The 27,666-nt window shown below is 42.7% G+C and overlaps 1 protein-coding gene across 2 annotated transcripts in view; it reads left to right on the forward strand.

The window, feature by feature from the left end:
• The window catches only part of snx17 (sorting nexin 17), a 61,522-nt gene that overhangs the window by 19,242 nt on the left and 14,614 nt on the right, over nucleotides 1–27,666 (forward strand). For both annotated transcript variants that reach the window (XM_079525853.1, XM_079525854.1), the window contains exons 4-10: nucleotides 2,189–2,253; nucleotides 10,319–10,429; nucleotides 15,879–15,969; nucleotides 18,867–18,954; nucleotides 24,210–24,279; nucleotides 26,665–26,757; nucleotides 26,937–27,140. In XM_079525853.1, the coding sequence (XP_079381979.1) occupies nucleotides 2,189–2,253; nucleotides 10,319–10,429; nucleotides 15,879–15,969; nucleotides 18,867–18,954; nucleotides 24,210–24,279; nucleotides 26,665–26,757; nucleotides 26,937–27,140 (722 nt within the window). The remainder of the gene's footprint in view (nucleotides 1–2,188; nucleotides 2,254–10,318; nucleotides 10,430–15,878; nucleotides 15,970–18,866; nucleotides 18,955–24,209; nucleotides 24,280–26,664; nucleotides 26,758–26,936; nucleotides 27,141–27,666) is intronic.

A 27,666-nucleotide genomic window follows, 5' to 3' on the forward strand; every position in this document is an offset into this window, starting at 1 on the left:
CAGAGGCCTCTAGCCTATAGCAGGCCAGTCTGGTGCGTCTCAGAGGCCTCTAGCCTATGGCAGGCCAGTCTGGTGCGTCTCAGAGGCCTTTAGCCTATGGCAGGCCAGTCTGGTGCATCTCAGAGGCCTCTAGCCTATGGCAGGCCAGTCTGGTGCATCTCAGAGGCCTCTAGCCTATGGCAGGCCAGTCTGGTGCGTCTCAGAGGCCTCTAGCCTATGGCAGGCCAGTCTGGTGCGTCTCAGAGGCCTCTAGCCTATAGCAGGCCAGTCTGGTGCGTCTCAGAGGCCTCTAGCCTATAGCAGGCCAGTCTGGTGCATCTCAGAGGCCTCTAGCCTATGGCAGGCCAGTCTGGTGCGTCTCAGAGGCCTCTAGCCTATGGCAGGCCAGTCTGGTGCATCTCAGAGGCAGCCTCTAGCCTATAGCAGGCCAGTCTGGTGCGTCTCAGAGACAGGACAGGTTACAGGAGGTCAGGAACCTGGCGAAGATGTAACATCGAAACGTTGTCTCTTTATTACTTTGCACCCTGTTAATAAAATAAGGGCTTAAACTGTCTGAGCTGCTCCAGCCTCCCTTTCTCCACTTTTAAATTAATGTTTGCTTTAAGCAGTGATGTCATGTGGGAGGCTGGGAGCCCCCCCCCCCTCACTTCACACGATTCTGATATTTAGTCGAGTACATTTTGTATAATTATAAAATGACAGATTTAGCTTAAAGGATGATTGAATTATATCCTGTAAACTCCTTACTAATGCATGGATGGCTCACCTAGGATATATACATGCCTTTTTTCTGCATTAATACCAGTCTGTCCTGCCTTCATTTTCACCACTCCTGTAGTACTATATACTCTTGTCATTCACCTTATATGACATGTCTTTGACTACCGGCTGTTATGAGCTACTACTATCTACAGTATCTTACTGTATCACATGACTACTCCTGGCATGTTGTACCTCTGCACTTTGGTATCAGCATCTAGCTGGCAGCACACATATTGTTCAAATACATCTTAATCACCTACCTACATACAGTACATTTCAGAGTCTGTGTTTCCCCCTAGAGTAAAAACACATGATGGCTTTAGTTGACACTGAAAACATTCCTTCCTAAAATGTTGTCTAACCCTGCCCTAACTTTATTATTACCGTACTCTGTACAGTACATCTGTAAAGAGTAAAAAGACTATTATCTTTTTATTGTGTAACCAGCTGATGACGCTCAAGAGTGTAAATGGGGTCGTCCGAGTTGACTTCCCTTCTACTTCCCTTTCACTTTCCAGTTTTCCACCACGCAAAAAAATAAAATAAAATAAAATCAAACTTTATTTGTAAATTTCCAACGACCGAGGTGGAACCAAAGTGCTTCACATCACAGAGCATAAAAACATACATGGAGGCAAAAAGAAGAGGAGAGGAAGATAAATGAAAGCAAAAAATAAAAGGAAGGAAAAGCATTATATAAAAAAATGTCAGAACAGAACAATATATCAAAAACAAAAGGCAATTCCATAAGTGCATATGGGAACAAAGTACATAGGTAGGCTATAAAGGCTACGGTAAACTTAATTAGGAAAAGTGATTGAAAAGAAATGTCTTTAGCAGTGTTGTTTTTGGCGGCACATTTTGATTTTAGTTTTAGTCAGTTTCTTCAATAGCTTTCATTTAGTTTTAGTCGCATTTTAGTCACCTGGAATGTTTTAGTGTTTAGTCTAGTTTTAGTCGACTAAATATCATAAGATTTTAGTCGACTAAATCTACAGTTGATTTAGTCGACTAAAATGTATTTTGGCGGGCCTTGATGCCCTCGTAATTTTCCATTGCTGAAAATAGCCGATCTACAAGCTCACAACGCGTCGCGCTGCGACGCGTTGTGAGCTTGCAACCAAGTGTAAAATGACTTATACTGGATCTCTTGTCCACTAGTCCCTTCCTAACGTTTTAGTCTAGTTTTTATTTGTTGACGAAATTGTCACTATATTTAGTCTCAGTTTTAGTCATCGTAGCTTAGTTTTCATTTAGTTTCCATTTAGTTTTCGTCAGTGAAAAAAGGTAGTCGACGAACATTTTTTGTCATAGTTTTAGTCGACGAAAACAACACTGGTCTTTAGCAAGGATTTGAAAGTCGTCAATGACCGAGCTGAGGATGACTTATTTGGTGATTGTGTTGTCTTCTCTTATTATCTAACAGTGCGTCAGGATCCATTGCTCGGAGCCAGTGAGACGTTCAACAGCTTCTTGAGAAAGGCCCAGCAGGTGGGTGGAGGTGGTGGTGGTGGTGGAGGTGGAGGTGGTGGTGGTGGTGGTGGTGGTGGTGGTTGATTCCCTACCAGGATTTTATTTTATTTTTTAACCAGCAGGTGGGTGGAGGTGGTGGTTGATTCCCTACCAGGATTTTATTTTATTTTATTTTAACCCATTCTGGAGAAAGGCCCAGCAGATGGGTGGAGGTGGTGGTTGATTCCCTACCAGGGATTTTATTTTATTTTTTAACCAGCAGGTGGGTGGAGGTGGTGGTTGATTCCCTACCAGGATTTTATTTAATTTTATTTTAACCCATTCTGGAGAAAGGCCCAGCAGGTGGGTGGAGGTGGTGGTTGATTCCCTACCAGGATTTTATTTTATTTTATTTCAACCCATTCTGGGCGGGAACCCCTCTTGGTGTTTTATAGCATTATGTTATACTTTAGCTATTGAAAAATAGCAGATCTACAAGCTTGTAGGTCTGCTATTTTTGAAAAATCGTGAAAATGTGGGGCAAACATGGAATATATATTCTTTCAGAGCGAACATTTTTAACTCAAATCTTTGCTTCTGGGGGGGTCCCTGACCTGGAACAACATATTTTGAGATGGGGGCTGGAAGCCAATTACATATAATTTTTGGGGGTCCTAGCTTGACATGAAAATGTTTGAGAACGACTGACATAGAAACATAGGGTTTTTGATTAAACTGTCATGTTTTTAGAAGACATTTGTAGAATCGTTCTCGGGTCTAAATGGGTTAACCCATTTTGGGCGGGAACCCCTTTTGGTGTTAGCATTGTTATGCTTTAGCTATTGATAAATAGCAGATCTACAAGCTCATAGCGCGCCACCGATTGGCGCGCTACGAGCTTGTAGGTCTGCTATTTTTGAAAAATCAAAGAACGACTGACATAGAAACATAGCTTTTTCAGAAAACTGTCAGGATGTAGAAGACATTTTTAGAATCTGATCTCAGGTCAAAATGGGTTAATGTTGTTGTTCCGTCAACATGGGGCAGCCAGCCTCACCAGCCAGGCCTGTGAGGAGGCAGAACGTGGGCACAGCGTGGGCGCCGTGAGCCAAAAGGCTCATGGCGTAATTGCTGCCAGCCTGGTGTAATTACTTTTTAGTGACACTGTTACGTTGTGGAGGAGTGAGGAGGCTGTATTCTTTATGGTTGTCACAGTTTGCAGCAGCAAAGCACACGCATTCCCATCGGATGGAGTTGAGATGACTTTTTCATATTGGAGGACCAGATTGTTATGATGTCTGCTTTGCCGCCGCCTCTGTGCGATGAGTCAGTCGATATTCGGCAAATCACGAGCAAGTATGAGTTACAGTGTCGGTTTGCACGTGCATGTGTGAAATCACTGTCCGATCTGAGACTGAGGAGGAGGCAGCGTTGCCACCCTTGGGTCAAATTTAACAACGTAGTTACGCCCTGTGTGGGAGTTGGATCTCTTTTAATGACCTCCATATTATCAAATCAAATCAAATCAAAGTTTATTTGTATAGCACATTTACATTGACCGAAGACAAACCAAAGTGCTGAACAGGAGCATGTAAAACAATAACAGAGCAACAACAAGAGCATGTAAAGAAAAGAAAAACAAAACAAAAACAAAACAAAACAAAAACAAAGCAACAAGTGAGACCGGAAGTATAAACAGACATGGTATAAGAAGGGTACGAGTTTTCAGGCAACATTAAAAGCCAGGGAGAAAAAGTGGGTCTTTAGGAGAGATTTAAAAACACCCAGGGACTGGGCAGAACGAATGGGAAGGGGCAGGGCATTCCACAGTGTGGGACCGGCCACAGAGAAGGCTCGGTCACCTCTAGTGACACATGAGGTTCCAGGCACAATCAAACGCAGTTGGTCAGCTGACCTCAAGGGTCTGGCTGGGACGTATGTTTTAATGAGCTCGCAGAGGTAAGGGGGGGCATGCCCATTTTGGGCTTTGAAGACAAACAATAATAATTTAAAATCTATTCTAAAGCGAACTGGGAGCCAGTGTAGGGAAGCAAGGACAGGTGTAATATGATCGCGCTTTTTCTTTCCGGTAAGGAGGCGGGCAGCAGCATTTTGGACGAGTTGTAGGCGTCTGATAGCAGATTGATCGATTCCAAAGTACAGGGCATTGCAGTAGTCAATCCGCGAGGAAATGAAGGCATGGACAACTTTCTCTAGGTCTGAGGGAGGTAGATAGGCCTTGATCTTGGCCAGCAGCCTTAGTTGGAAAAAGCTAGCTTTGACAACGGCACTAATCTGCTTATCAAATTTAAATTTGTTGTCAAAGAGTACTCCTAGATTTTTAACAAAGGGGCGAGTGTTGATGCTGAGTGGGCCAAGGTCAGCGTTGGGATAGCTTGGGGCATGATCGAAAACCAGCACCTCAGTCTTTCCCTCGTTGAGTGTTAAAAAATTTGAGGCCATCCAAGCCTTAATATCTGAGAGACAGTCCAACAATGGTTTAGTTGAATCACTGGTTTTTGTGTTTAAGGGTAAATAAAGCTGTACATCGTCGGCATAGCAATGGAAAGTCATATTATGTTTTTTAATGATTGTCCCTAATGGCAGAATATACAATAAAAACAGAAGAGGGCCGAGAATGGAGCCCTGGGGGACGCCACAGTTAAGGGGGGCAGGACTAGAGGAAAGTTCACCAAGCTTGACTGTAAAGCTCCTGTCGGTGAGGTAGGACTTGAACCACTGCAGAGCAATGTCAGTGATGCCGATGTAATGCTCTAGTCTGGATAGCAGGGTTGGGTGGTCAACAGTGTCAAATGCCGCTGTCAGGTCCAGGAGCACCAAGGCAGCGGGGGAACCAGTGTCAGCAGTTAAAAGTAAATCATTGAAAACTCTGAGGAGGGCTGTTTCAGTGCTGTGGCCTGTCCTAAAGCCTGACTGAAAGGTTTCATGTATGCCGTGGGTAGTTAGAAATGATTGCAACTGGGTATAAACTAACTTTTCGAGAACCTTGGATAGAAATGGGAGTTGTGAAATGGGTCTAAAATTTGAAAGAACGGAAGGGTCAAGATTCTTTTTTTTTAAAAGAGGCTGAACCTCCGCATGTTTAAAAGCAGCAGGGACATGACCAGAACATGTCTGGTTAATATTACATTAACTCATTCTGAACGGGAACCCCTTTTGGTGTTTTAAGCATTATGTTATACCGTACTCTATTGAAAAATAGCAGATCTACAAGCTCGTAGCGCGGCACCAAGTGCCGTGCTATGAGCTTGTAGGTCTGCTATTTTAGAAAAATCGTGAAAATGTGGCGCAAATCTTTATATATATTCTTTCAGAGCGAACGTTTTTAACTCTTATATTTGCTTCTGGTGGGTCGCTGGAACAACATATTTTCAGATGAGGGTCGGCAGCCAAATACACATAATTTTGGGGATCCTTGACATGAAATATTGAGCACCACTGATACAGAAACATGAGGTATTTCAGAAAACTGTCAGGCATTTTTTTAAATTTCGACGTCAGGCCTAAATTGGTTAAAATATTGAAAATAGGAGACGCGTTATGATTCCTCCTTGTGAATTCATCAACAGGCTTTTTATGAAGCTCCAACCGAGTGCCAAAGCTTGTAGGCTGTAATAACACTGGAGACAGATGAGATCATACCAACACAATTACTGGTTGTTGCTACTCGCCTGCAGAGGCTTTCTGCAGTTGCTGCTTTGCATGCTTAACACCACCCATGTCCGAATTTTGTATCTGATCACAGTCTTGCTACCAATTACTGAGGGGTGCTCTTTATATCATCGTACATCATCATGACGTAAAATAGACACTATGTCTATTTGCTCAGACACTGATGTAGAATCTCAAAGGGAGAACAGGAACGTCTAGCAACGCAACCAATAAACAAAAACTAAGCAACAAAATGTTCTAGTAAACTAAAAAGCAAGGGAACATTTTCTATACGTCAAAGCAGGAGCAGTGTTTGGGAAGTGTGCCCCATGATGGCAATCCTTTTAAAGCTCACTAGGGGAATCACAGCAGCCAGTCTGAGTCTGGTCTGTAGGTCATTCCAAGACCAGGGTCAGAAATAAGCAAGGCTTCTTTTTTTCCAGCTTCAGATTTTGTTGGGGGCACGACGTAGCACAGCCAAGCATTTGATCTGAGTTTGAGAGAGTTTTGGACAAGTTCTAATTTAGAACTAATGTAAAGTGGGAGATTACCAACAATGGCTTTATAAGTGAGAATATACCAATGTAGCAACCTGCGAGACTTTAACCCATTTTGACCTGAGATCAGATTCTAAAAACACCAAAAGGGCTTCCCGCCCAAAATAAGTTAAGGAGTACCAACCCACTAGGACGTACAGAGTACAGTGATGAGTCCTATAGGGGGAGTTGGTTATGAACCTCAATGCAGCATGAAACAGGGGGTCGAGTTTGCTCAGAGTTGAGTAACTAGCAAAGCGGTAGACCGTATCGCCATAATGGAGCTGCGACAGGAAGAGGCCTGTAACCAGCTTTTTGCAAGAAGCATTAGAAAAGCAGGACTTCATTCTGTAGAAGAAACTCAGCGTGAACTTAAGCTTTTTTGCCAAGGCGTCAATGTGGTGTTTGAAGTTTAACTTGTTGTCCAACCAAATCCCAAGATATTTATACAACTCAACCCATTCGATGGATACTCCATCCAGAGTGGTGATATTTGAGGGGACATTGACTAGGCTATTTGGATATAGGAGGGACTCAAAAAAAAAGAAGAGAAAAACAAATATGTCTGCATAATTGTAGTCACTCTAGGTTAGAAAGTGACTCACCTGTTTCCTCATAGCTTTGTTCGATTGGCTCAGTATTTTACAGTATACAGTATTTTGAAACATTGGTCCCATGTTGTTAATCTATGAATATTTACGTGCCAAATAAACCCACGGATTCGACACAACCCTTTTTGCTGTTTGTGTATTCGTTCAGCTGTGCACTCACGTTGCCAACCTCTGCAATCACAAAGATCAGCACGTAGGCAGGCATGTCATATCCATTCTGCACCTCGCCTTCTGTCTTTGCTCCCACATGGGATTCTCATTTCCCCCCCTCTAAACCCATCCCCTCCCTCCCTCCCTCCATCCCCCCCTCCCTCCCTCCCTCCCTCCCCTCCCCTCCCCTCCCCTCCCCTCCCCTCCCCTCCCCTCCCTCCCTCCATCCCCCCCCCTCCCTCCCTCCCTCCCTCCCTCCATCCCTCTCTCCCCTCCCCCCCTCCCTCCCCTCCATCCCCTCCCCTTCCCTCCCTCCCTCCCCTCCCTCCCTCCCTCCTTCCCTCCCTCCCTTCCCTCCCTCCCTCCCCTCCATCCCCCCCCCCCCCTCCCTCCCTCCATCCCCCCCCCTCCCTCCCTCCTTCCCCTCCCTCCTTCCCTCCCTCCCTCCACCCCTCCCTCCCATCCCCTCCCTCCCCCCCTCCCTCCCTCCCTCCCATCCCCTCCCTCCCCTCCTTCCCTCCCTCCCATCCCCTCCCTCCCTCCCTCCCTCCCTCCCCTCCCTCCCTCCCTCCCTCCCCTTCCCTCCCTCCCTCCCTCCCTCCATCCCTCCCTCCCTCCCTCCCATCCCCCCCCCTCCCCTCCCTCCCTCCCTCCATCCCATCCCCCTCCCTCCACCCCCCCCCCTCCCTCCCTCCCTCCCCTCCCTCCCTCCATCCCTCCCTCCCTCCATCCACCCCCCCCCCCCCCCCCCTCCCTCCCTCCTATTCTCTCAGTCTCACGCTGAGGGAACAGCAGGTGTAGAATAGGAGATGAGATCCCTTGCGGTGTTCTCATCTCATCTGCACCCTGGTGATAAACATGCACTTTGAGACCCCTTGTTGACAGAGAGGGAGGATAAGGGATGACTTTGAGAGTCTGTCTGGGAAAGACAAATGGTCTTATGTCCCAGTCTGTCCAATATTGATCATTCAATTATCATCCAAATAGCTATTGTTTGTAGTTTGAAAATAATGCTCATCATAAAATGAAAGACAACATTCCATTGTTTTCCATATTCGTTCAGAAGGATGGTCTCTATAGCAAATTAAATGGGTGACCTTGATCTGATTCTGCATAGATGATGACTGTACGTGTTGTACGTACGTGACGTAAAATAAATACTTAGGGTATTTGCTACAGTATTCCATAACCACGGTACCACCATGAGAAATGTTACCTTTAACCCATTTTGGGCGGGACCCCATTTTGGTGTTAGCATTATGTTATGCTTTAGCTATTGAAAAATAGCAGATCTACAAGCTCATAGCGCGCCACCGAGTGGCGCGCTACGAGCTTGTAGGTCTGCTATTTTTGAAAAATCGAAGAACGACTTTTTCAGAAAACTGTCAGGATGTAGAAGACATTTTTAGAATCTGATCTCAGGCCTAAATGGGGTAATCAAAAATCTTTTGTGTCAATAATGACCACTTGAAATGGTTACATAACTTACATTTATGGTGCACTGTAGTTTCAGCCCTGCCAGCCATCTCTGTCCATCATCAGTCCAATATTTTATCTAGAAAACAACTGGCTGGATAGAGATGGATTTTGCCGTGCATCTTCGTGCTGCATGAGGGATGAAACCACATGGACCTTTTATTTTTATTTCCAGCGTTACCCCTTAGGCAAACATGTCTACATTCACAGTTCACACACAATTGATCTGATAATGGAATTGGCTGATTGCTGTGAACTTGCTGAGCAAGCATTCATTCTAACGGGAGGATGAAACCTAACCTTGTGTTGGTCCTTTTCCTCCAAGGTCCCCCTGAGACTAAAATGTTAATTTGACCCATTCAGGACGGGAACCCCTTTTGTGTGTTTTAACCCATTTAGGCCCGACCTCGAAAAAAAAAAAAGTCTTCTGAAAGAATATATATTCAAAGATTTGTGCCTCATTTTCACGATATTTAAAAAATAGCAGATGATCTTGAGCTTGTAGATCTGCTATTTTTCAATAGCTAAAGTATAACATAATGCTTAGTTAAAACACCAAAAGGGGTTCCCGTACAGAATGGTTTAAGCATTATGTCATACTTTAGCTGTTGAAAAATAGCAGATCTTGTTTAACCTGTAGAAACAGATGCACCTGTTTGAGGTACTTATGTATTATGATCATCAATAGAGAAGAGAGGCAGATATCTCCCCTTGTGTGTATTGTACGTATATTGTTTTGTTTTGTTTTGTTTTTGATGTATGTATTGTCAGTCTTTTCGTTTGAAAGATCGTGAAAATGTGGCACAAATCTTTGAATATATATTCTTTCACAGCGAACGTTTTAACTCAAATCTTTGCTTCTGGGGGGGTCCCTGAAACAACATATTTTCAGATGGGGGTCCGCAGCCAAATACAGATAATTCTGGGGGTCCTTGACATGAAAAAGGTTGAGCACCACTGGCATAGAAACATCGATTTTTCAAGAATCCGTTTCAGAATCGGCCTCAGGTCTAAAACAAACAAACAATAATTCATAATCTAATAAGCAGATTGCAGGGTTTGGGAGATTCCACGGTCTTCCCTTTATGATACGATATTTTGTCCTTTATTGTCACTTTAAAGCTTTTGCTGTTGGGTGTCTTCAGTGAATGAAGTCACATCTCACAGGCCATGATATATTGTCATATCACAGCTAAGGGGCATTGTTTCGTAGCCTGGTAAACCACACCGGTCGCAGAAATCGCATTTCATTTAGAAATATTTAACTTAAGTTGTAAATGAGTCCACAAAACTAGCGTCATTTGTATTGTTGACCTATTTCTAAAATATTAGCGGAACTTTCGTTCAACTTTGACCCCTCTATCACTCACATGGAACTATTTTTTGGGGTGTAGTGATATGGACTCGGGCAATCAATTAATACAGTTGCAACCACTATTAATTTACAGTTTGTTGCACTTGATTAGTGAGCTACTGTAGTGTGACTTGTGTCTTGTTTTTACAAGGAGTGCATTTACAACAAGAAGAAGTTCTTCAAATGAACCCGAGCAGCTTATGATTGAACTGCATATCCGACTAGTTGTTTGACTCAGAAGGACCACCGACGTGCACCGCGGTTGACCTGAAGTTGATCGTTCATGCCTTTGATGTTCACCACAGGAGACCCAGCAGATTCCCACAGAAGAGGTGGCTCTAGAGATCTCCCTCTCCAACGGCCAGAAGGTCACGGTGAACATCCTGTCTTCAGACCAGACGGAGGATGTTCTTGAGGTGAGTTCTAGCTGACTCATGTATGTGATCACAGTTAAAGTCCTCAGCAGTTTTTAGGGTTTTTTTAGGTTTTTTTTTAGGTGGTGTGCAAAGTCCTTCCTCAATTCTCAATTTTAAGTTTTTTTTTTATTCAGCATTGAAGAGGGGTTTAGACAGGGGAACAATGTAGTGCATATATGATGCTTCTCTTTTCTGTTTTTGTACATGCATACAATCTACATAGAGACAGGAAACGGACAGGAAACAGGACTGTTTTGCTAGTATATGAACAGATAAATGGGTTGGATTAATGTGGACAGTTATACAAACAAAACAAAACAACACCCCACCCTCCCACTTGGAACTTTGACGCTACAGGTATTAAAAAAAAAAAAAAAAATAGCCATAGCCACTATGGTAATAAGGATTTCATGGTAATAAGGATTTCATGGTAATAAGGATTTCATGTGCATAAGGAAAGGGAAGAAAGTCATGAGAAAAGAGTAGACAAGAGTGAATGATGGCATAAGAACTGCATGGTGGAGGAATGAGGGGGTTACGGAAGGTTAAGGAGGTAGTTGTCCTCGGCACTTTAAAAGGTTTGTGCAGTATGTTATCTTAAGGTTAAGGAGTTAGTTGTCCTCGGCAGTTTAAAAGCGTGTAAAGGTTTGTGCAGTATGTTATCTTAAGGTTAAGGAGTTAGTTGTCCTCGGCAGTTTAAAAGCGTGTAAAGGTTTGTGCAGTATGTTATCTTAAGGTTAAGGAGTTAGTTGTCCTCGGCACTTTAAAAGCGTGTAAAGGTTTGTGCAGTATGTTATCTTAAGGTTAAGGAGTTAGTTGTCCTCGGCACTTTAAAAGCGTGTAAAGGTTTGTGCAGTATGTTATCTTAAGGTTAAGGAGTTAGTTGTCCTCGGCACTTTAAAAGCGTGTAAAGGTTTGTGCAGTATGTTATCTTAAAGGTTTGTGCAGTATGTTATCTTAAGGTTAAGGAGTTGGTTGTCCTCTGCAGTTTAAAAGCGTGTAAAGGTTTGTGCAGTATGTTATCTTAAAGGTTTGTGCAGTATGTTATCTTAAGGTTAAGGAGTTGGTTGTCCTCTGCAGTTTAAAAGCGTGTAAAGGTTTGTGCAGTATGTTATCTTAAAGGTTTGTGCAGTATGTTATCTTAAAGGTTTGTGCAGTATGTTATCTTAAAGGTTTGTGCAGTATGTTATCTTAAAGGTTTGTGCAGTATGTTATCTTAAAGGTTTGTGCAGTATGTTATCTTAAAGGTTTGTGCAGTATGTTATCTTAAAGGTTTGTGCAGTATGTTATCTTAAAGGTTTGTGCAGTATGTTATCTTAAAGGTTTGTGCAGTATGTTATCTTAAAGGTTTGTGCAGTATGTTATCTTAAAGGTTTGTGCAGTATGTTATCTTAAAGGTTTGTGCAGTATGTTATCTTAAAGGTTTGTGCAGTATGTTATCTTAAAGGTTTGTGCAGTATGTTATCTTAAAGGTTTGTGCAGTATGTTATCTTAAAGGTTTGTGCAGTATGTTATCTTAAAGGTTTGTGCAGTATGTTATCTTAAAGGTTTGTGCAGTATGTTATCTTAAAGGTTTGTGCAGTATGTTATCTTAAGTAATCTTTTGTTTCCTACTCGAGGGCTGCAACTGGAAATTATTTTCACGGCGACTAATCTAGCATTATAATTTGTATACAAATGAATCAATGCAAAGACATTCCGATCTATTTTATTATAATCTACTAAATCTATAGTCTGAGCCCTATTTTATACGTTGTATAAACTAAAATTCAAATTGATTCTTATAATCAATTAAATCAATTACTTTGATAAAGTGTTGCACCTCTACAGCACACCAAGACATGCTAGGAACTGCTTTGAGACACAGATACTGTAGATCAGGGGTGCCCAAAAGGTAGATCGTGATCTATACGAGTATATCAGGTAGATATGTGCAGGTAGATCACATGACATGTCCCTAAAGAATATTTAATTTAAATATAAACAAATATTTTGGCATCTGCCACTTGAGTTAGGTGACATGATTGATTGACATCAAACGGGCCTGTCAGCTCAAACCCACACTGCAATATCATGTTTTCAAGAGTGTTGCTCTAGCTATTCCATTTCTCTCGCTCTATTTTCCATTCCATGTGCATTCGTCTTCTATGTAACACCAGCGCCGCTATTCCAAAGCCCCCTCAGGTAACTATTTTCAGCAATGGTAACAAACATTTTGAAAGTAGCTCTCAAGTCAAAAAGGTGTGGGCACTCCTGCTGTAGATAAACACTGATGGATTATGAAAAGATAAAAGGTCATGTGTCATGTTTTCCCATAGACGTTTCAGAAAGTATTGTTGGCTTTGTCAGAGACTTAAAAGGTCTTTAACCCATTTTGACCTGAGATCAGATTCTAAAAAATGTCTTCTACATCCTGACAGATTTGTGAAAAAGCTATGTTTCTATGTCAGTCGTTCTTCGATTTTTCAAAAATAGCAGACCTACAAGCTCGTAGCGCGCCACTCGGTGGCGCGCTATGAGCTTGTAGATCTGCTATTTTTCAATAGCTAAAGCATAAACAAAATACATACATACATGGATGCACCTGGGACGTATCCTCAGTGATGTATCCTAAGGTCATCGGGGTTTCGGGTCTCCCAACATCATACCCCTCACTCAGGTGACCCAGCCGGGGTGATCAAGTCCCGACTTACGTCCCAGTAGCTACCCTCGATCAGTCCCATTAGGGAAAAACCAGGGCCACACAATCCGTTCTTCCTGAACTACTCTGCCGGGACTGGGAGGTACCATTCTGGCGTGTGGAAGGACTAGGCTCTGTGGGTTGACTCCTGTCCGGGCCCCTCCTACGTCTCACCAGGTCCACTCCTGCTCTCACCAGGTCAGGCCCTGTGCATTGCACCAGACTCCCAGCACCAGGCACTTTATTCAGGAATGGTGGATTCTCGAGCCGCAACAGTTCCGCAGGCTCCACCTTGCCCTTGGTGGTGCCGCAGGCTCCGCTTGAGGCTTGAATGGCCCTCCTAAAGGCCTCACCATGGGTTTGTTGGGCTTCTTCCTCACGGAAGACACAGGCTGGGGCGCCAACCCATACTGCTCCCGGGTGCCGTCTAATTTCCGGCTGCCACCCGTCTCTCCGGTGGTCACCAGACTATTCCTGGTTGTCACGTAGTCTATTCCTATGAGTCACTATAAATAGAATAACTAAACAAAATACATACATACATAGATGCACCTGGGACGTATCCTCAGTGATGCATAACATAATGCTAACACCAAAAGGGGTTCCCGCCCAAAATGGGCTAAATAAATACTTTCTGAAACGTCTATGGGGTAAATGCATGGGAGATGGTTTTCTGGGTCTGTCGTCGTCATGAAAGGAGGCGGGACCAGTGTTGTTTTTTGGCTGCAAATGTCTATTTTAGTTTTAGTCACAGTCTCTTGAATAGTTTTCATTTAGTTTTAGTCACATTTTAGTCACCTGGAATGTTTTAGTGTTAGTCTAGTTTTAGTCGACTAAATATCATGAGATTTCTTTGATTTAGTCGACTAAAATGTGTTTTGGCGGGCCTTGATGCCGTAGTAATGGCTGATTTTACACTTGCTGAAAATAGCTGATCTACAAGCTCACAACGCGTCGCGCAGACTCGCGCTGCGACGCGTTGTGAGCTTGTAGATCAGCTATTTTCAGCATGCAACCAAGTGTAAAATGACTTATACTGGATCTCTTGTCCACTAGTCTCTTCCTAACATTTTAGTCTAGTTTTTATTTGTTAACAAAATCGACAGTATATTTAGTCATAGTTTTAGTCATCATGGCTTAGTTTTAATTTAGTTTTTATGTGGTTGTTGTCAGTGAAAAAAGGTAGTCGACGAACATTTTTCGTCTTAGTTTTAGTCGACGAAATCAACACTGACTGCAACGCTGTGATTCATTGTGCTACATGCTAGAGTCTAGCATGTAGCACAATGAATCACACAACCAAAGTAAGCCTTGTCTGAGCCATGTGGCCCATCGGGCAGGAGCTTATCTACAAGTACTAGTCATGACCAGGGTTGGTCATGACCAGGGCATGTCACAGGGACTTGTCACAGGCACTTTCGACATACTATTGGTCCGACTGTCATTAGAACGACAACCTACCTCAAAACCATAACCTAACCATAACCGCAAGCACAGAGCAGCGGATGTTTGCAAACCTTAATCTGATCGTTGTTTCCGCATGTCGGTCCTATTATGGTGTGTCGGATAAGCGTGCACAACCCAGCCTGGCTCCACCAGCCTCTGAATCACTAGCCACGGCCATTAAAAAATATGTTCTTCTGGCGTGAAACGAAATGAAAATTCAGGCTGAGTGTCAGGCTAAAGCAGGGAGGCATTGGGTCCCATTTTTTTAAATAGTCTTTGGTATGACCTGGCTGGGTGCCACACAACCAAGCCAACGTTCAATCATTTTCGTAGCCGAGCTCGACTTTGACATAAATTACACACACAAAAAGCCCAATGCCATCTCTACAATAGAAAAAGCCCAATGCCATCTCTACAATAGAAAAAGCCCAATGCCATCTAGTCTACAATAGAAAAAGTACGAAGCAATTGTACCTCAGTGAGCTAACGTCACAAGCTGCCCTTTGTCACTGATAGTTGTCATTTTAACCTAATGGAGTAACGCCGGGACAATGCTCCACACGTCCCAAACCACCGGGACAACGCTCCACACGTCCCAAACCACCGGGACAACGCTCCACACGTCCCAAACCACCTGGACAACGCTCCACACGTCCCAAACCACCTGGACAACGCTCCACACGTCCCAAACCACCTGGACAACGCTCCACACGTCCCAAACCACCGGGACAACGCTCCACACGTCCCAAACCACCTGGACAACGCTCCACACGTCCCAAACCGCCGGGACAACGCTCCACACGTCCCAAACCGCCGGGACAACGCTCCACACGTCCCAAACCACCGGGACAACGCTCCACACGTCCCAAACCACCGGGACAACGCTCCACACGTCCCAAACTCTTCTCCCTTCTGGCTCCAAAACTATGGAATGCACTTCCCATTGCAATCAGAACTACAGATTCACTCCCAATCTTCCACCGCAGTCTGAAAACGCACCTCTTCAGACTCCATCTGAGCCTATAGCACTTTCCGTAGTACTTGCCCTGGCCTCGACCTCCTACAGGCGTATACAAAGGCCCAACTTATGTAACTTAGACAGCAGTTTATGTAGACTTATAGCATTTTATGTAAACATAGCACTATATAGTATATGCATAGTTTCCTACATTGCAAATTGAGTATTCAGCTGTAGGCAAAATGCAGTATATTGACCATCAGATCCTCAGCAACAGCAAGATGGACTTCAGAGCAGTGCATAGATAGGAAGATGATACAATCAGTGACGGATCATTTAACTGTCATCTCTTTATCTTCCTACAGGCCGTTGCATCAAAGCTTGACCTCCCAGATGACCTGGTGGGTTACTTCAGCCTGTTCCTAGTCCGAGAAGGCATGGATGGTGGTTTAACGTGTAAGAAGTGCTCACTTTTTCCATTTTTCAAATCAAGAGATTCAAGCCATAAAAAGAAGAAGAACAAAAGACGTTCTACTGTGGATTGTTAAATAACTAAAGTTCATCCATGGCTATAGTTTCTTTTCTCTCAACGTCTTGTCAGCTTGGGCTAGTGTGGATAGATCACAAAGGTACTTTAAACCACTTTCATGGTATTTAATACCTTTGCTGGAATGTTCTAAGAATAGGAAACAACGGCTATACTACCTTTTGGGTCAGAAACCAACGGAACTTGGCCTTGTCTCACTTTGTGAGACAAGGCCAAGATCTGGTTTTAAGAAATCTGTTTATTTATATATCACATAGTGTAGAATATTTTGACTTGTTAACACAAATAATACATGAAGCATTCACTGTGAAACGCTTCAGTATTTCCTTCCTAGCCTTTGGGTTCTTTCACAGCCCTGTGGGGTCTCCTTTCACCCGAGGTTTACTTTTCCACTTCCACATGCCAAACGCCTCTCCAAGTCCTCCTGCCAGATTCACTCACTCTGGAGCTGGAGTTGATGCCAGTTGAACACAATACAATCTGAACTGTATAGGACTCTACGGACATTGTAGGCATTTCATCTCTCTCTCTCTCTCTCTCTCTCTCTCTCTCTCTCTCTCGTCTCTGTCTCTGTCTCTGTCTCTGTCTCTGTCTCTCTCTCTCTCTCTCTCTCTCTGTCTCTGTCTCTGTCTCTGTCTCTGTCTCTGTCTCTGTCTCTCTCTCTCTCTGTCTCTGTCTCTGTCTCTGTCTCTGTCTCTGTCTCTCTCTGTCTCTGTCTCTGTCTCTGTCTCTGTCTCTGTCTCTGTCTCTCTCTGTCTCTGTCTCTGTCTCTGTCTCTCTCTCTCTCTCTCTCTCTCTGTCTCTGTCTCTGTCTCTGTTTCTCTCTGTCTCTCTCTCTCTCTCTCTCTGTCTCTCTCTCTGTCTCTCTCTCTGTCTCTCTCTCTGTCTCTGTCTCTCTCTCTCTCTGTCTCTCTGTCTCTGTCTCTCTGTCTCTCTCTCTCTCTCTGTCTCTGTCTCTCTCTGTCTCTCTCTCTCTCTCTCTCTCTCTCTCTCTCTGTCTCTCTCTCTCTCTCTCTCTCTCTCTCTCTCTCTCTCTCTCTCCTCTCTCTTCCTCTCTCTCCTCTCTCTCCTCTCTCTCTCCTTTCTTGGCATAGTGTAGTATAAACTAAAATGCGATAGAGTAGGGCCACATGTTTCCTGCAACTGCACTGCTGGGATAAACTCCATCCATCCCAGCAGGCCTCAATCCATTTAAAATGGGTCGTTGGGACTGTATCGACAGTATGATATATCCAGAGGAATTGATTTAATGTCCGACAGGATATGGAGAGAGTAGAGATTATTACGCCATTCTCAAAGTGACGCAGCTTTGTACAATATGCTAAAAATGTGTAACAATGAAACTAGCATATTGATATCGGTGTTTGAACCTGGTCTGTGTATTGCATATATAACTCTTGGGTTGGAGCCTCCCAAGTTTTGAAAAACATTCACTTTGTAGCTGTTCTTTTTTATCCTAGTGATTAGGGAAGAGAGAGAGAAAGTAAACTTTACTTTACAAAATTAATTTCTCTATAGAGGGTATGCACAAGCATAACGTGAGTGGCAAAGTGAGTGGCAAAGTGAGTTTAACGTCGTTTAACCCATTTTGACCTGAGATCGGATTCTAAAAATGTCTTCTACATCCTGACAGTTTTCTGAAAAAGCTATGTTTCTATGTCAGTCGTTCTTCGATTTTTCAAAAATAGCAGACCTACAAGCTCGTAGCGCGCCACTCGGTGGCGCGCTATGAGCTTGTAGATCTGCTATTTTTCAATGGCTAAAGCATAACATAATGCTAACACCAAAAGGGGTTCCCGCCCAAAATGGGTTAATGCAATCATATTGGACTTTTCCGTTTGGATGTATGAGCTATCAAGGCCAGAAAGTAGTTTTTTGGCACTCCTGGTGTGATGTCACGCACATACCCTCTATTATGTCGTTTTTTTGTCATTCTCTCTTTATGTACAATATTTTTCTCCATATTTAGCAACAAGCATCATTTACAGCGTGTCCTTTCACTGTCCTTGTGAAATGGACCCTGACTTAACCCATTCTGGACGGGAACCCCTTTTGGTGTTTTAAGCATTATGTTATACTTTAGCATAGTTTGAACACAAGGGCTAGTGTAGCTGATCTTAACCCATTTTGACCTGAGATCAGATTCTAAAAATGTCTTCTACATCCTGACAGTTTTCTGAAAAAGCTATGTTTATTCAAAGATTTCTCGATTTTTCAAAAATAGCAGACCTACAAGCTCGTAGCGCGCCACTCGGTGGCGCGCTACGAGCTTGTAGGTCTGCTATTTTTCAAAAATCGTGAAATCTTTGAATATATTCTTTCAGAGCGTTTTAAACTCAAATCTTTGCTTCTGGGGGGGTGGTCCCTGTTTTCAGATGGGGGTCCACGGCCAAATACAGATTAATCTGGGGGTCCTTGACATGAAAAATATTGAGCACCACCGATATAGAAACATAGGTATTTCAGAAAACTGTCATGATTTAGAATACTTTTTTTTTTTAATTTCGACGTCAGGCCTAAATGGCTTAATAGCTGTTGGTCTATTGATACATTAACCACTCGGGCAGATGATGATGATGATCTTTTTTCCTCATTCATGCGCATGTCTGTCTCTCTCACACACACACACGCACACACACACACGCACATTTCCCTGCTGGGATCAGTCCAGATGGACTCTACCCATCCCTCAATGTTTGTTGTTGTCACCACCGTAATCTAAAATGTCCTTGAGATCAGCCTCTTTTTCTCTCTCTCTCTCTTTGTCTGCCTCTCATTAAATACCTTTTCTCTCTCTCTCCATCAGTTGTACGGAAGCTGCAGGAGTTTGAGCTGCCTTACGTATCCATCACCAGCTTGCGAAGCTCGGAATTTCACATACTCCTACGTAAAAGGTACCGAACACCCACTCGCAGACACAACTTTAACTTTTAAAGATGGAGTGCCACAATTATTGTATTATTCCAGTATGTGTCGACTCTATGAGGTGACAGTACTTCATTAGACACCCTGGAGTCGTTTTTATGTGCAATGGTGTATTAACTTTGTATTTAGGGTTTCTTCCTGGAGGCTGAACCCTTGACAGTCAAACGGGCCAATGAAATAAACAGTAATATAGTGACATCACACTATAGAGCGTCGCAGTCCTGCCTCCTACCCTGGACCAGGAAATGAAACCCAATGCATTATTCTCATAGACATTTCTTAAAGTATTTATTTAAAGACGGTTACGCCGCGGACAAAGCCAACTCGAGTCGTGACAACTCATGACAACACAAACAATATTTTGGACCAAACAAATAATTACAAAGAAGAAAAACAACAAAAAAAGTGTTGTAACCTGCCGTTTTTTTCTTCTTTGTAATTATTTGTTTGGTCCAAAATATTGTTTGTGTTGTCATGAGTTGTCACGACTCGAGTTGGCTTTGTCCGCGGTGTAACCGTCTTTAAATAAATACTTGTCTATGAGAATAATGCATTGGGTTTCATTTCCTGGTCCAGGGTAGGAGGCGGGACTGCGACGCTCTATATGCACCAGTGATATAGAAACATAGGTTTTTCAGAAAACTGTCATTTCGAAATTTCGAAGTCAGGCTAACTAATTGGGTTAAGACATCAGAGCAACTGTACGGGTATATGAACATGTCTGACTGGACCGTCTTTTCTGCAAAGTCCCCGCCTCCCGGCATGCGGCATTTCATTTGAAACATGGGCCGGAGTATTTCCCTTCGAGTACTGCAGTTGTTCTGACCAGACAGTTGGTGGGTTTAACTGTCGCCCCAGCAAAGCCAAAGGGGCTCTTAACCTGAAATTGCTCCAGCATGTCTCCAGCTGCTCCGTGTAAGTGGGACCATATGGAGGTATAGAAGTATTTACCCAGAGAACAGGACATCAGCGAGCAGCCAGAAATGACACAGGCCCAACATGTTTAGTCAAAAAAAACTTTATTCAGTGAAGACAAATAATAGGAAAAGGGTAGATCCACTTGGTCAACCAAATCGAAGCGATCAGGCGGTCTGTTGACCTGATTGATGCCACATCTGTATGTTGCTAGTACGCCTCTCAAGTTAATGAATGCTCTTCTGTACGTGACATCTGCCCTCCTCTCCCTTCTCCGTCCTTTATTTCGTCACGCGACCCCCTGCTGACTGAGAGGTACACAGGATGTTGACTTGTCTGTCTGCCTGAAGGAAAGGCTGTAGTGTTTGTGTCCCTGACCTAGTTTCACTGTGTAGTAGGGCAGCGAGGGTATTGTAACCGCTGGGGGAGACCCCATAGTTAAAGCTAACAAGTTTAATGGATACAACATATATATATTTTAACCAATCTCTGTGGTGCTATAGAGCATATACAATATCTATACAATATAACTACCATATCTGCAGTTGGTCTCTGACCGTACTCTACGGTCTCTGACCGTACTGTACGGTCTCTGGCCGTACTCTACGGTCTCTGGCCGTACTCTACGGTCTCTGACCGTACTCTACGGTCTCTGGCCGTACTCTACGGTCTCTGGCCGTACTCTACGGTCTCTGACCGTAAATAAAGTTATTTGAACCCATTTAGACTGGCTAATTGGCTGCCGACCCCCATCTGAAAATATGTTGTTCCAGGGACCCCCCCCAGAAGCAAAGATATGAGTTAAAAACGTTCGCCCTGAAAGAATATATTCCAACTTTGAGACTCATTTTCACGATAAAAAAAATAGCTCATAGCGCGGCACTCGGTGCTGCGCTATGAGCTTGTAGATCTGCTATTTTTCAATAGCTAAAGCATGCTAACACCAAAAGGGGTTACCGCCCAGACGGTGCACCGGACTGGACACTCAAAGCGCCACCATCTTTATTGTAGTTTGGATTGCAACACATGAAACACAGATTGTAGCTAGCTTTATTGAGATAAAGGAGTTAGATCTGTCGGAAAAAAATGTTAACCAATATTATCACCAAATATTGCGATTGTGCTTAAAGTCTTACGATATTAACCCATTTTAGGCGGGAACCCCTTTTGGTGTTTTAACTAAGCATTATGTTATACTTTAGCTATTGAAAAATAGCAGATCTACAAGCTCATAGCGCGCCACCGAGTGGCGCGCTATGAACTTGTAGATCTGCTATTTTTGAAAAATCGTAAAAATGCGGCACAAATCTTTGAATGGTATATATTCTTTCAGAGCAAACGTTTTTTTAATTTCGACGGCAGGCCTAAATGGGTTAATAACTAATGTATAGAAATAAGGCGTATTGTGATTTAGTACTGTATGCATGTGAAAGTGAATGAAAAAAGTTTCTCTGAGACACAATGGAAATAATGATCTCTCTTGTATTTGTACTGAGCCATCAAAGCAGTCTGGTTTGCATGAAATGTTATATGAATTTTTTAATAACATTAGAAATTTAAATTATAGCTGAAAAAGAAATGCACTCCAAGATGCAGATGTGAGGCCTGAGTTAGTCCTCTCTCTCTCTCTCTCTCTCTCTCTCTCTCTCTCTTTCATCCCGGTCTTCGCTCCCTATATTTTTCATTCTCCTTCATCTTCTCCCTGCTGGTGTTATTGAATTGCTAATGTGGCCAGTTAACTTTGTCAACAATTACCTCCTTTAATCCATTTAGACCTGAGAAATTTAAAAAAAAATGTCTTCGAAATCTTGACAGTTTTCTGAAAAACCTATGTTTCTATGTCAGTGGTGCTCAACCTTTTTCATGTCAAGGATCCCCAGAATTATCTGTATTTGGCTGCAGACCCCCATCTGAAGATATGTTGTTCCAGGGACCCCCCTCCACAAGCAAATATTTGAGTTCAAATCGTTTGCTCCGAAAGAATATATATTCAAAGATTTGCTCCACATTTTCACGATTTTTCAAAAATAGCAGACCTACAAGTTCATGAGCTTGTAGATCTGCTAAAGTATAACAATGCTTTAAAACACCAAAAGGGGTTCCTGCTCAAAATGGGTTAACAACTCTATTCCCTCCATCAACCCTTACTCAGAAGTTTGCTACCAGCGGAAAATGTAATATTTCAAAGGTATGCCCAGATTACTGCATCAATAGAGGAGGCATCGGGATGGAGAGAGAGATGCTAACGAGGGAAATTGAGAAGGCAGAGATTCATCTGAGTTTCATCGAGTTGTTTATGCACATATTCAAGAGTAAATCCTCAATCAAATCTCACAAAGTTTGACAATATACCTACTTTAAGCCCAAACTACACCAAAGGGTCGGGTTGGGACAAAACGGTTTTTAACCCATTTTGACCTGAGATCAGATTCTAAAAATGTCTTCTACATCCTGACAGTTTTCTGAAAAAGCTATGTTTCTATGTCAGTCGTTCTTCAATTTTTCAAAAATAGCAGACCTACAAGCTCGTAGCGCGCCACTCGGTGGCGCGCTATGAGCTTGTAGATCTGCTATTTTTCAATAGCTAAAGCATAACATAATGCTAACACCAAAAGGGGTTCCTGCCCAAAATGGGTTAAGGTAGACACACAGTAAAGTTTGATTTGATTTGATTTATTTGATATATTCATGATACAATTCATAAAAGAGCAGTACAGAATTATCAGAATTGCACAAAAAGTCAGAGGACTTAATTCCATTGCGATCCAAATAAATAAATAGTTACAGCATATGATGAGGAGAACATGTGTTCAAAGACTGGGCAAATTTAATTTCCCTTGGGATTTTGTTCCAATCCTCCACCCCTGTATATTTAAAAGAGCTTCTACCTACCTTATGTCTTAGGTTTGGTGGTTTAAGATCAGCTACACTAGCCCTTGTGTTCAAACTATGGAACTGGTTAACATACGGGAAGTAACCTTTAAGATATTTTGGGCATTGTTCTTTTAAAATGTTATAGACCATAATGAGTCTCAGTTGTAGTATTCTGCCTCGTCGGGATCGGGACTCGAACCCGCGACACACTGTCATGCTGGATTACCAGCCAAGGTGCCTGGACCGCTGAGCCGGCCCAGGCCTCATTATAATATTATAATAACAAAGACATCTGTGTAGAATAGTATGACAATTTTATATTAAATATTTCCCAACAGTTGTTTTTTTTAATGATAACCAACCGAATATTGACTTAAATTGAGTTAACTTCCAAGCAGGAAAGTGGAACGAACACACACACACACACACACACACACACACACACATGCACATGCATACTGACTATGCATGATGTATTTATGTCTCTCTGTAGCCCAAACACAACTTTTATTGAAAGAAGTGTCTCTTGTTCAATTATATTGGTTTCGATTCGATTGGTTCACATTCTGGGCCTTCTGTCAGACGGTGTCAACTGTTGACGCTTAAATTAATTAAAGTTTATGACCAACAATATAACAGCCTTTGTTTTTCTGGGAATGCTGATGATATCAAGAGACAACTTACTATCCACAAATCACATTTCATTAACCCATTTAGACCTGAGGTCGATTCTACAAAATGTCTTCTGAATCCTGACAGTTTTCTGTTTTTGTGGTTCTCTTTCATTTTCATGTCAAGGACCCCCAGAAATATTATGTATTTGCTTGCCGACCCCCATCTGAAAATATATTGTTCTAGGGACCTCCCAGAAGCAAAGATTTGAGTTAAAAACGTTCGCTCTGAAAGAATATATTCAAAGATTTGCGCCACATTTTCACGATTTTTCAAAAATAGCAGACAAGCTCATAGCGCGGCACGGTGCCGCGCTATGAGCTTGGGGCGACTGTGGCTCAGGAGGTAGAGCAGGTCGTCCAATGATCCATGGGTCGGCGGTTCGAATCCCGGCTCCTCCTGTCTACATGTCGAAGTGTCCTTGGGCAAGACACTGAACCCCAAATTGCTCCCGATGTGCTGGTTGGTCCTTGCATGGCTTCCGCCGCAATCGGTGTGTGAATGGGTGAATGTAATGCACAATCTATGTAAAGCGCCTTGGATAAAGGCGCTATATAAATGCACCATTTACCATTTAGATCTGCTATTTTTCAATAGCTAAAGCATAACATAATGGATTAAATGTGTTATACATTTTTGACAAATCTTGGGTGCTTTTCAGATGGTTTGAACTTTGAACCACTGGAGCAATTGATTGTGAATTTATTTGTCGACCACTGCACCCTAAATGCCCACTGTACCCCCCCCCCTTCAACCCTTGCAGCTACTGGGACATGGCGTATGATAATGATGTAATGGAAAACCGAGTGGGCCTTAACCTGCTGTATGCCCAGGTATGTAATAATAATAAAACTTTATTTGTATAGCACCTTTCATGACATGAAATGCAGCTCAAAGTGCTTTACAGAGCAATGGAGAAAGAAAGAAAAGAAAAGCAAGGCATCACATTAAACATAACAGCAGTAATGCAATACAGTGAGGACATGAATAACAAAAAAAATTAAAAGATCAATTAAAAGCAAGAGTGTAGAAGTGGGTCTTGAGCTGTGCTTTAAAAATGTCTACAGAGGCTGCCTGTCGAAGGTACTGTGGGAGTTTGTTCCACGCCGTCGGCCCGTAGAAGCAAAAAGCTCCTTCCCTGTATTTTTTAGGCAAAGCGAGCAGGCCAGCAGTGGAAGATCTTAGGGGGCGGTTTGGGACATATTTAGACAGGCAGTCATGTAGGTAGGAAGGTTTGGGACATATTTAGACAGGCAGTCATGTAGGTAGGAAGGTTTGGGACATATTTAGACAGGCAGTCATGTAGGTAGGAAGGTTTGGGACATATTTAGACAGGCAGTCATGTAGGTAGGAAGGTTTGGGACATATTTAGACAGGCAGTCATGTAGGTAGGAAGGTTTGGGACATATTTAGGCAGGCAGTCATGTAGGTAGGAAGGTTTGGGACATATTTAGACAGGCAGTCATGTAGGTAGGAAGGTTTGGGACATATTTAGGCAGGCAGTCATGTAGGTAGGTAGGAAGGTTTGGGACATATTTAGGCAGGCAGTCATGTAGGTAGGAAGGTTTGGGACATATTTAGACAGGCAGTCATGTAGGTAGGAAGGTTTGGGACATATTTAGACAGTCATGTAGGTAGGAAGGTTTGGGACATATTCAGGCAGGCAGTCATGTAGGTAGGAAGGTTTGGGACATATTTAGGCAGGCAGTCATGTAGGTAGGAAGGTTTGGGACATATTTAGACAGGCAGTCATGTAGGTAGGAAGGTTTGGGACATATTTAGGCAGGCAGTCATGTAGGTAGGAAGGTGCGAGACCATTGAGAGCTTTATAAACAAGTAAAATAATTAACTAACCCTAATCCTAACCCTAAAAACAACCGGAAGCCAGTGCAGTGAAGCTAAAACTGGAGTAATATGTTCTCTCATCTTAGTATGGGGGTCAGTACAAATGTCACCAGTGGTTTTTTTTAAACCTTTTGCCTGTTTTCATTTCACAACATGGCTGGAACAGACACAGGCATTCACTTTCAGCAACACACTAGTATGCACAGTTAATGAAAACAAGAGGTCCTTTTTACTAAACCCCAGAACAATGGAGCTAAACAGAAAATGTGGGGGGGAAAAAGGCGTTTGCCTACTTTTCATCAACTTCTTACACTTTTATTAAGTTTTCATTACAACCAAGACATCAATATCTGAAAGCTTATAAAAGGTGTTGTCTCTTGGGCCCATCAATTATCTAATGGTGTTGATCAGTGTTGTTTTCGTCGACTAAAACGAAGTGAAAAATGTTCGTCGACTACCTTTTTCCACTGATGAAATCTAAATGGAAACTAAATGTAAACTAAGCCATGATGACTAAAACTAAAACTAAATATACTGACAATTTCGTCAACAAATAAAAACTAGACTAAAATGTTAGGAAGGGACTAGTGGACAAGAGATCCAGTATAAGTCATTTTACACTTGGTTGCATGCTGATAATAGCAGATCTGCGACGCGTTGTGAGCTTGTAGATCTGCTATTTTCAGCAAGTGTAAAATCAGTCATTACGACGGCATCAAGGCCAGACAAAATACGATTTAGTCGACTAAATCAACTGTAGATTTAGTCGACTAAAATCTTATGATATTTAGTCGACTAAAACATTCCAGGTGACTAAAATGTGACAAACTGTTCAAGAGACTCTGACTAAAACTAAAATTGAAATTTGCTGCCAAAAACAACACTGGAGTTGACGTGGTTTGGCTTGTGCTCCTGTTCCTATTTATATCAGAGCTCCAACTGTGCTATATTTTCTTAAGCTGTTTAGAGATGACTGGCTTGATTAAAAGTGTGGCGGTCCAAGAACACTGTCAGTGAGTGTTCATCTATGTGTCTGAGCATTTGCGTTTGTCATTTTGATGATTGCATTTTTTTTTTAAATAATTGATTCGATGTTAGAAAATTACATGATCACTAGCCCAAAATACCTCATGGTACAACAAATGGGAAAACATAGCTGGTCTACAAGCTCACAACATGTATTAATGCGATTCATCGTGATCTTGTAGATTGGATATTTTTTGAAAATGCAGAAAGATTGAAAAACTTTTTTAGGATTTTTCATCTACTTTATAATGACTTATAATGCCAGCGTTGAAGTGGCTGAATGCCTTCCTCACTACAAAGGGAAATGAGTGTTCCTTCCATGCATGGTTTCTTCTCTGTCCTTCCAGACGGTGTCTGACATTGAGCGAGGCTGGATACTCGTCAACAAAGACCAGCACAGGCAGCTGAAGTCACTGCAGGAGAAAGGATCCAAGAAGGAAGTAAGCAATACCATCTACTGTGATGTCCGACCTTGGAAATGTGTCTAGCGTTAAATTCCTTTTGCATTCGCTTCCCCTCTGGAGGATCCTTTTGGAAAGGAATCGGGTCACATAAAACCATTTCGAGGATTTAAGAAAATTGCCCGATTTTAGTTACTTATTTGTCCTTTTTCCACCAGTTCATCCGTCTAGGTCAGACACTCAAATATTTCGGCTATATCAAGTTTGATCCCTGCATCACCGACTTCCCCGAGAAGGGCTGTCACGTGATCGTCAGCGCCGGGAACAACGAGCTCAACTTCCACGTCAAGCTACCGAACGAACAGATGAAGGAGGGAAGCTTCAAAGTAACACGCATGAGGTGCTGGCGGGTCACCTCCTCTGTAAGTGGACGATTTTTTTTTATTTTTTTATTTTTTATTTATTCATTTTTTTTGTGGTGCAACCACTCCCTTACGGAGCTGTGTGTGTCTCTGGCTGGCTGGCTGGGTGGCTGGCTGTGTCCGTCCGAGCACGAAAATAGCATGGCTGTTTTAAAATAGCATGGCTGTTTTTTTGGCGCAACCTAACACACACACAAACTCACACGCATATATTAACTGTATATATGATGATTTCGGATGGTACAGTACAGTACAGTACAGTACAGTACAGTACAGTACAGTACAGTACAGTACAGTACAGTACAGTACAGTACAGTACAGTACAGTACAGTACAGTACAGTACAGTACAGTACAGGGACCCACACAAGGTAACTCTGTTCTCGGGACCCCCTGGGGACCCCCACACGGAGTTGCACGACTCACTTCACAGGGGTGGGATTTTTTTTCTTTTTTTCCACTAGAGCTGGACAATACGACTTCAAATCAATATCACGATTATTTAAAACGTATGCCTCGATTATGAAT

Source organism: Electrona antarctica (assembly GCF_951216825.1).
Source record: "Electrona antarctica genome assembly, chromosome: 17".
Taxonomy (NCBI): Eukaryota; Metazoa; Chordata; class Actinopteri; order Myctophiformes; family Myctophidae; genus Electrona; species Electrona antarctica.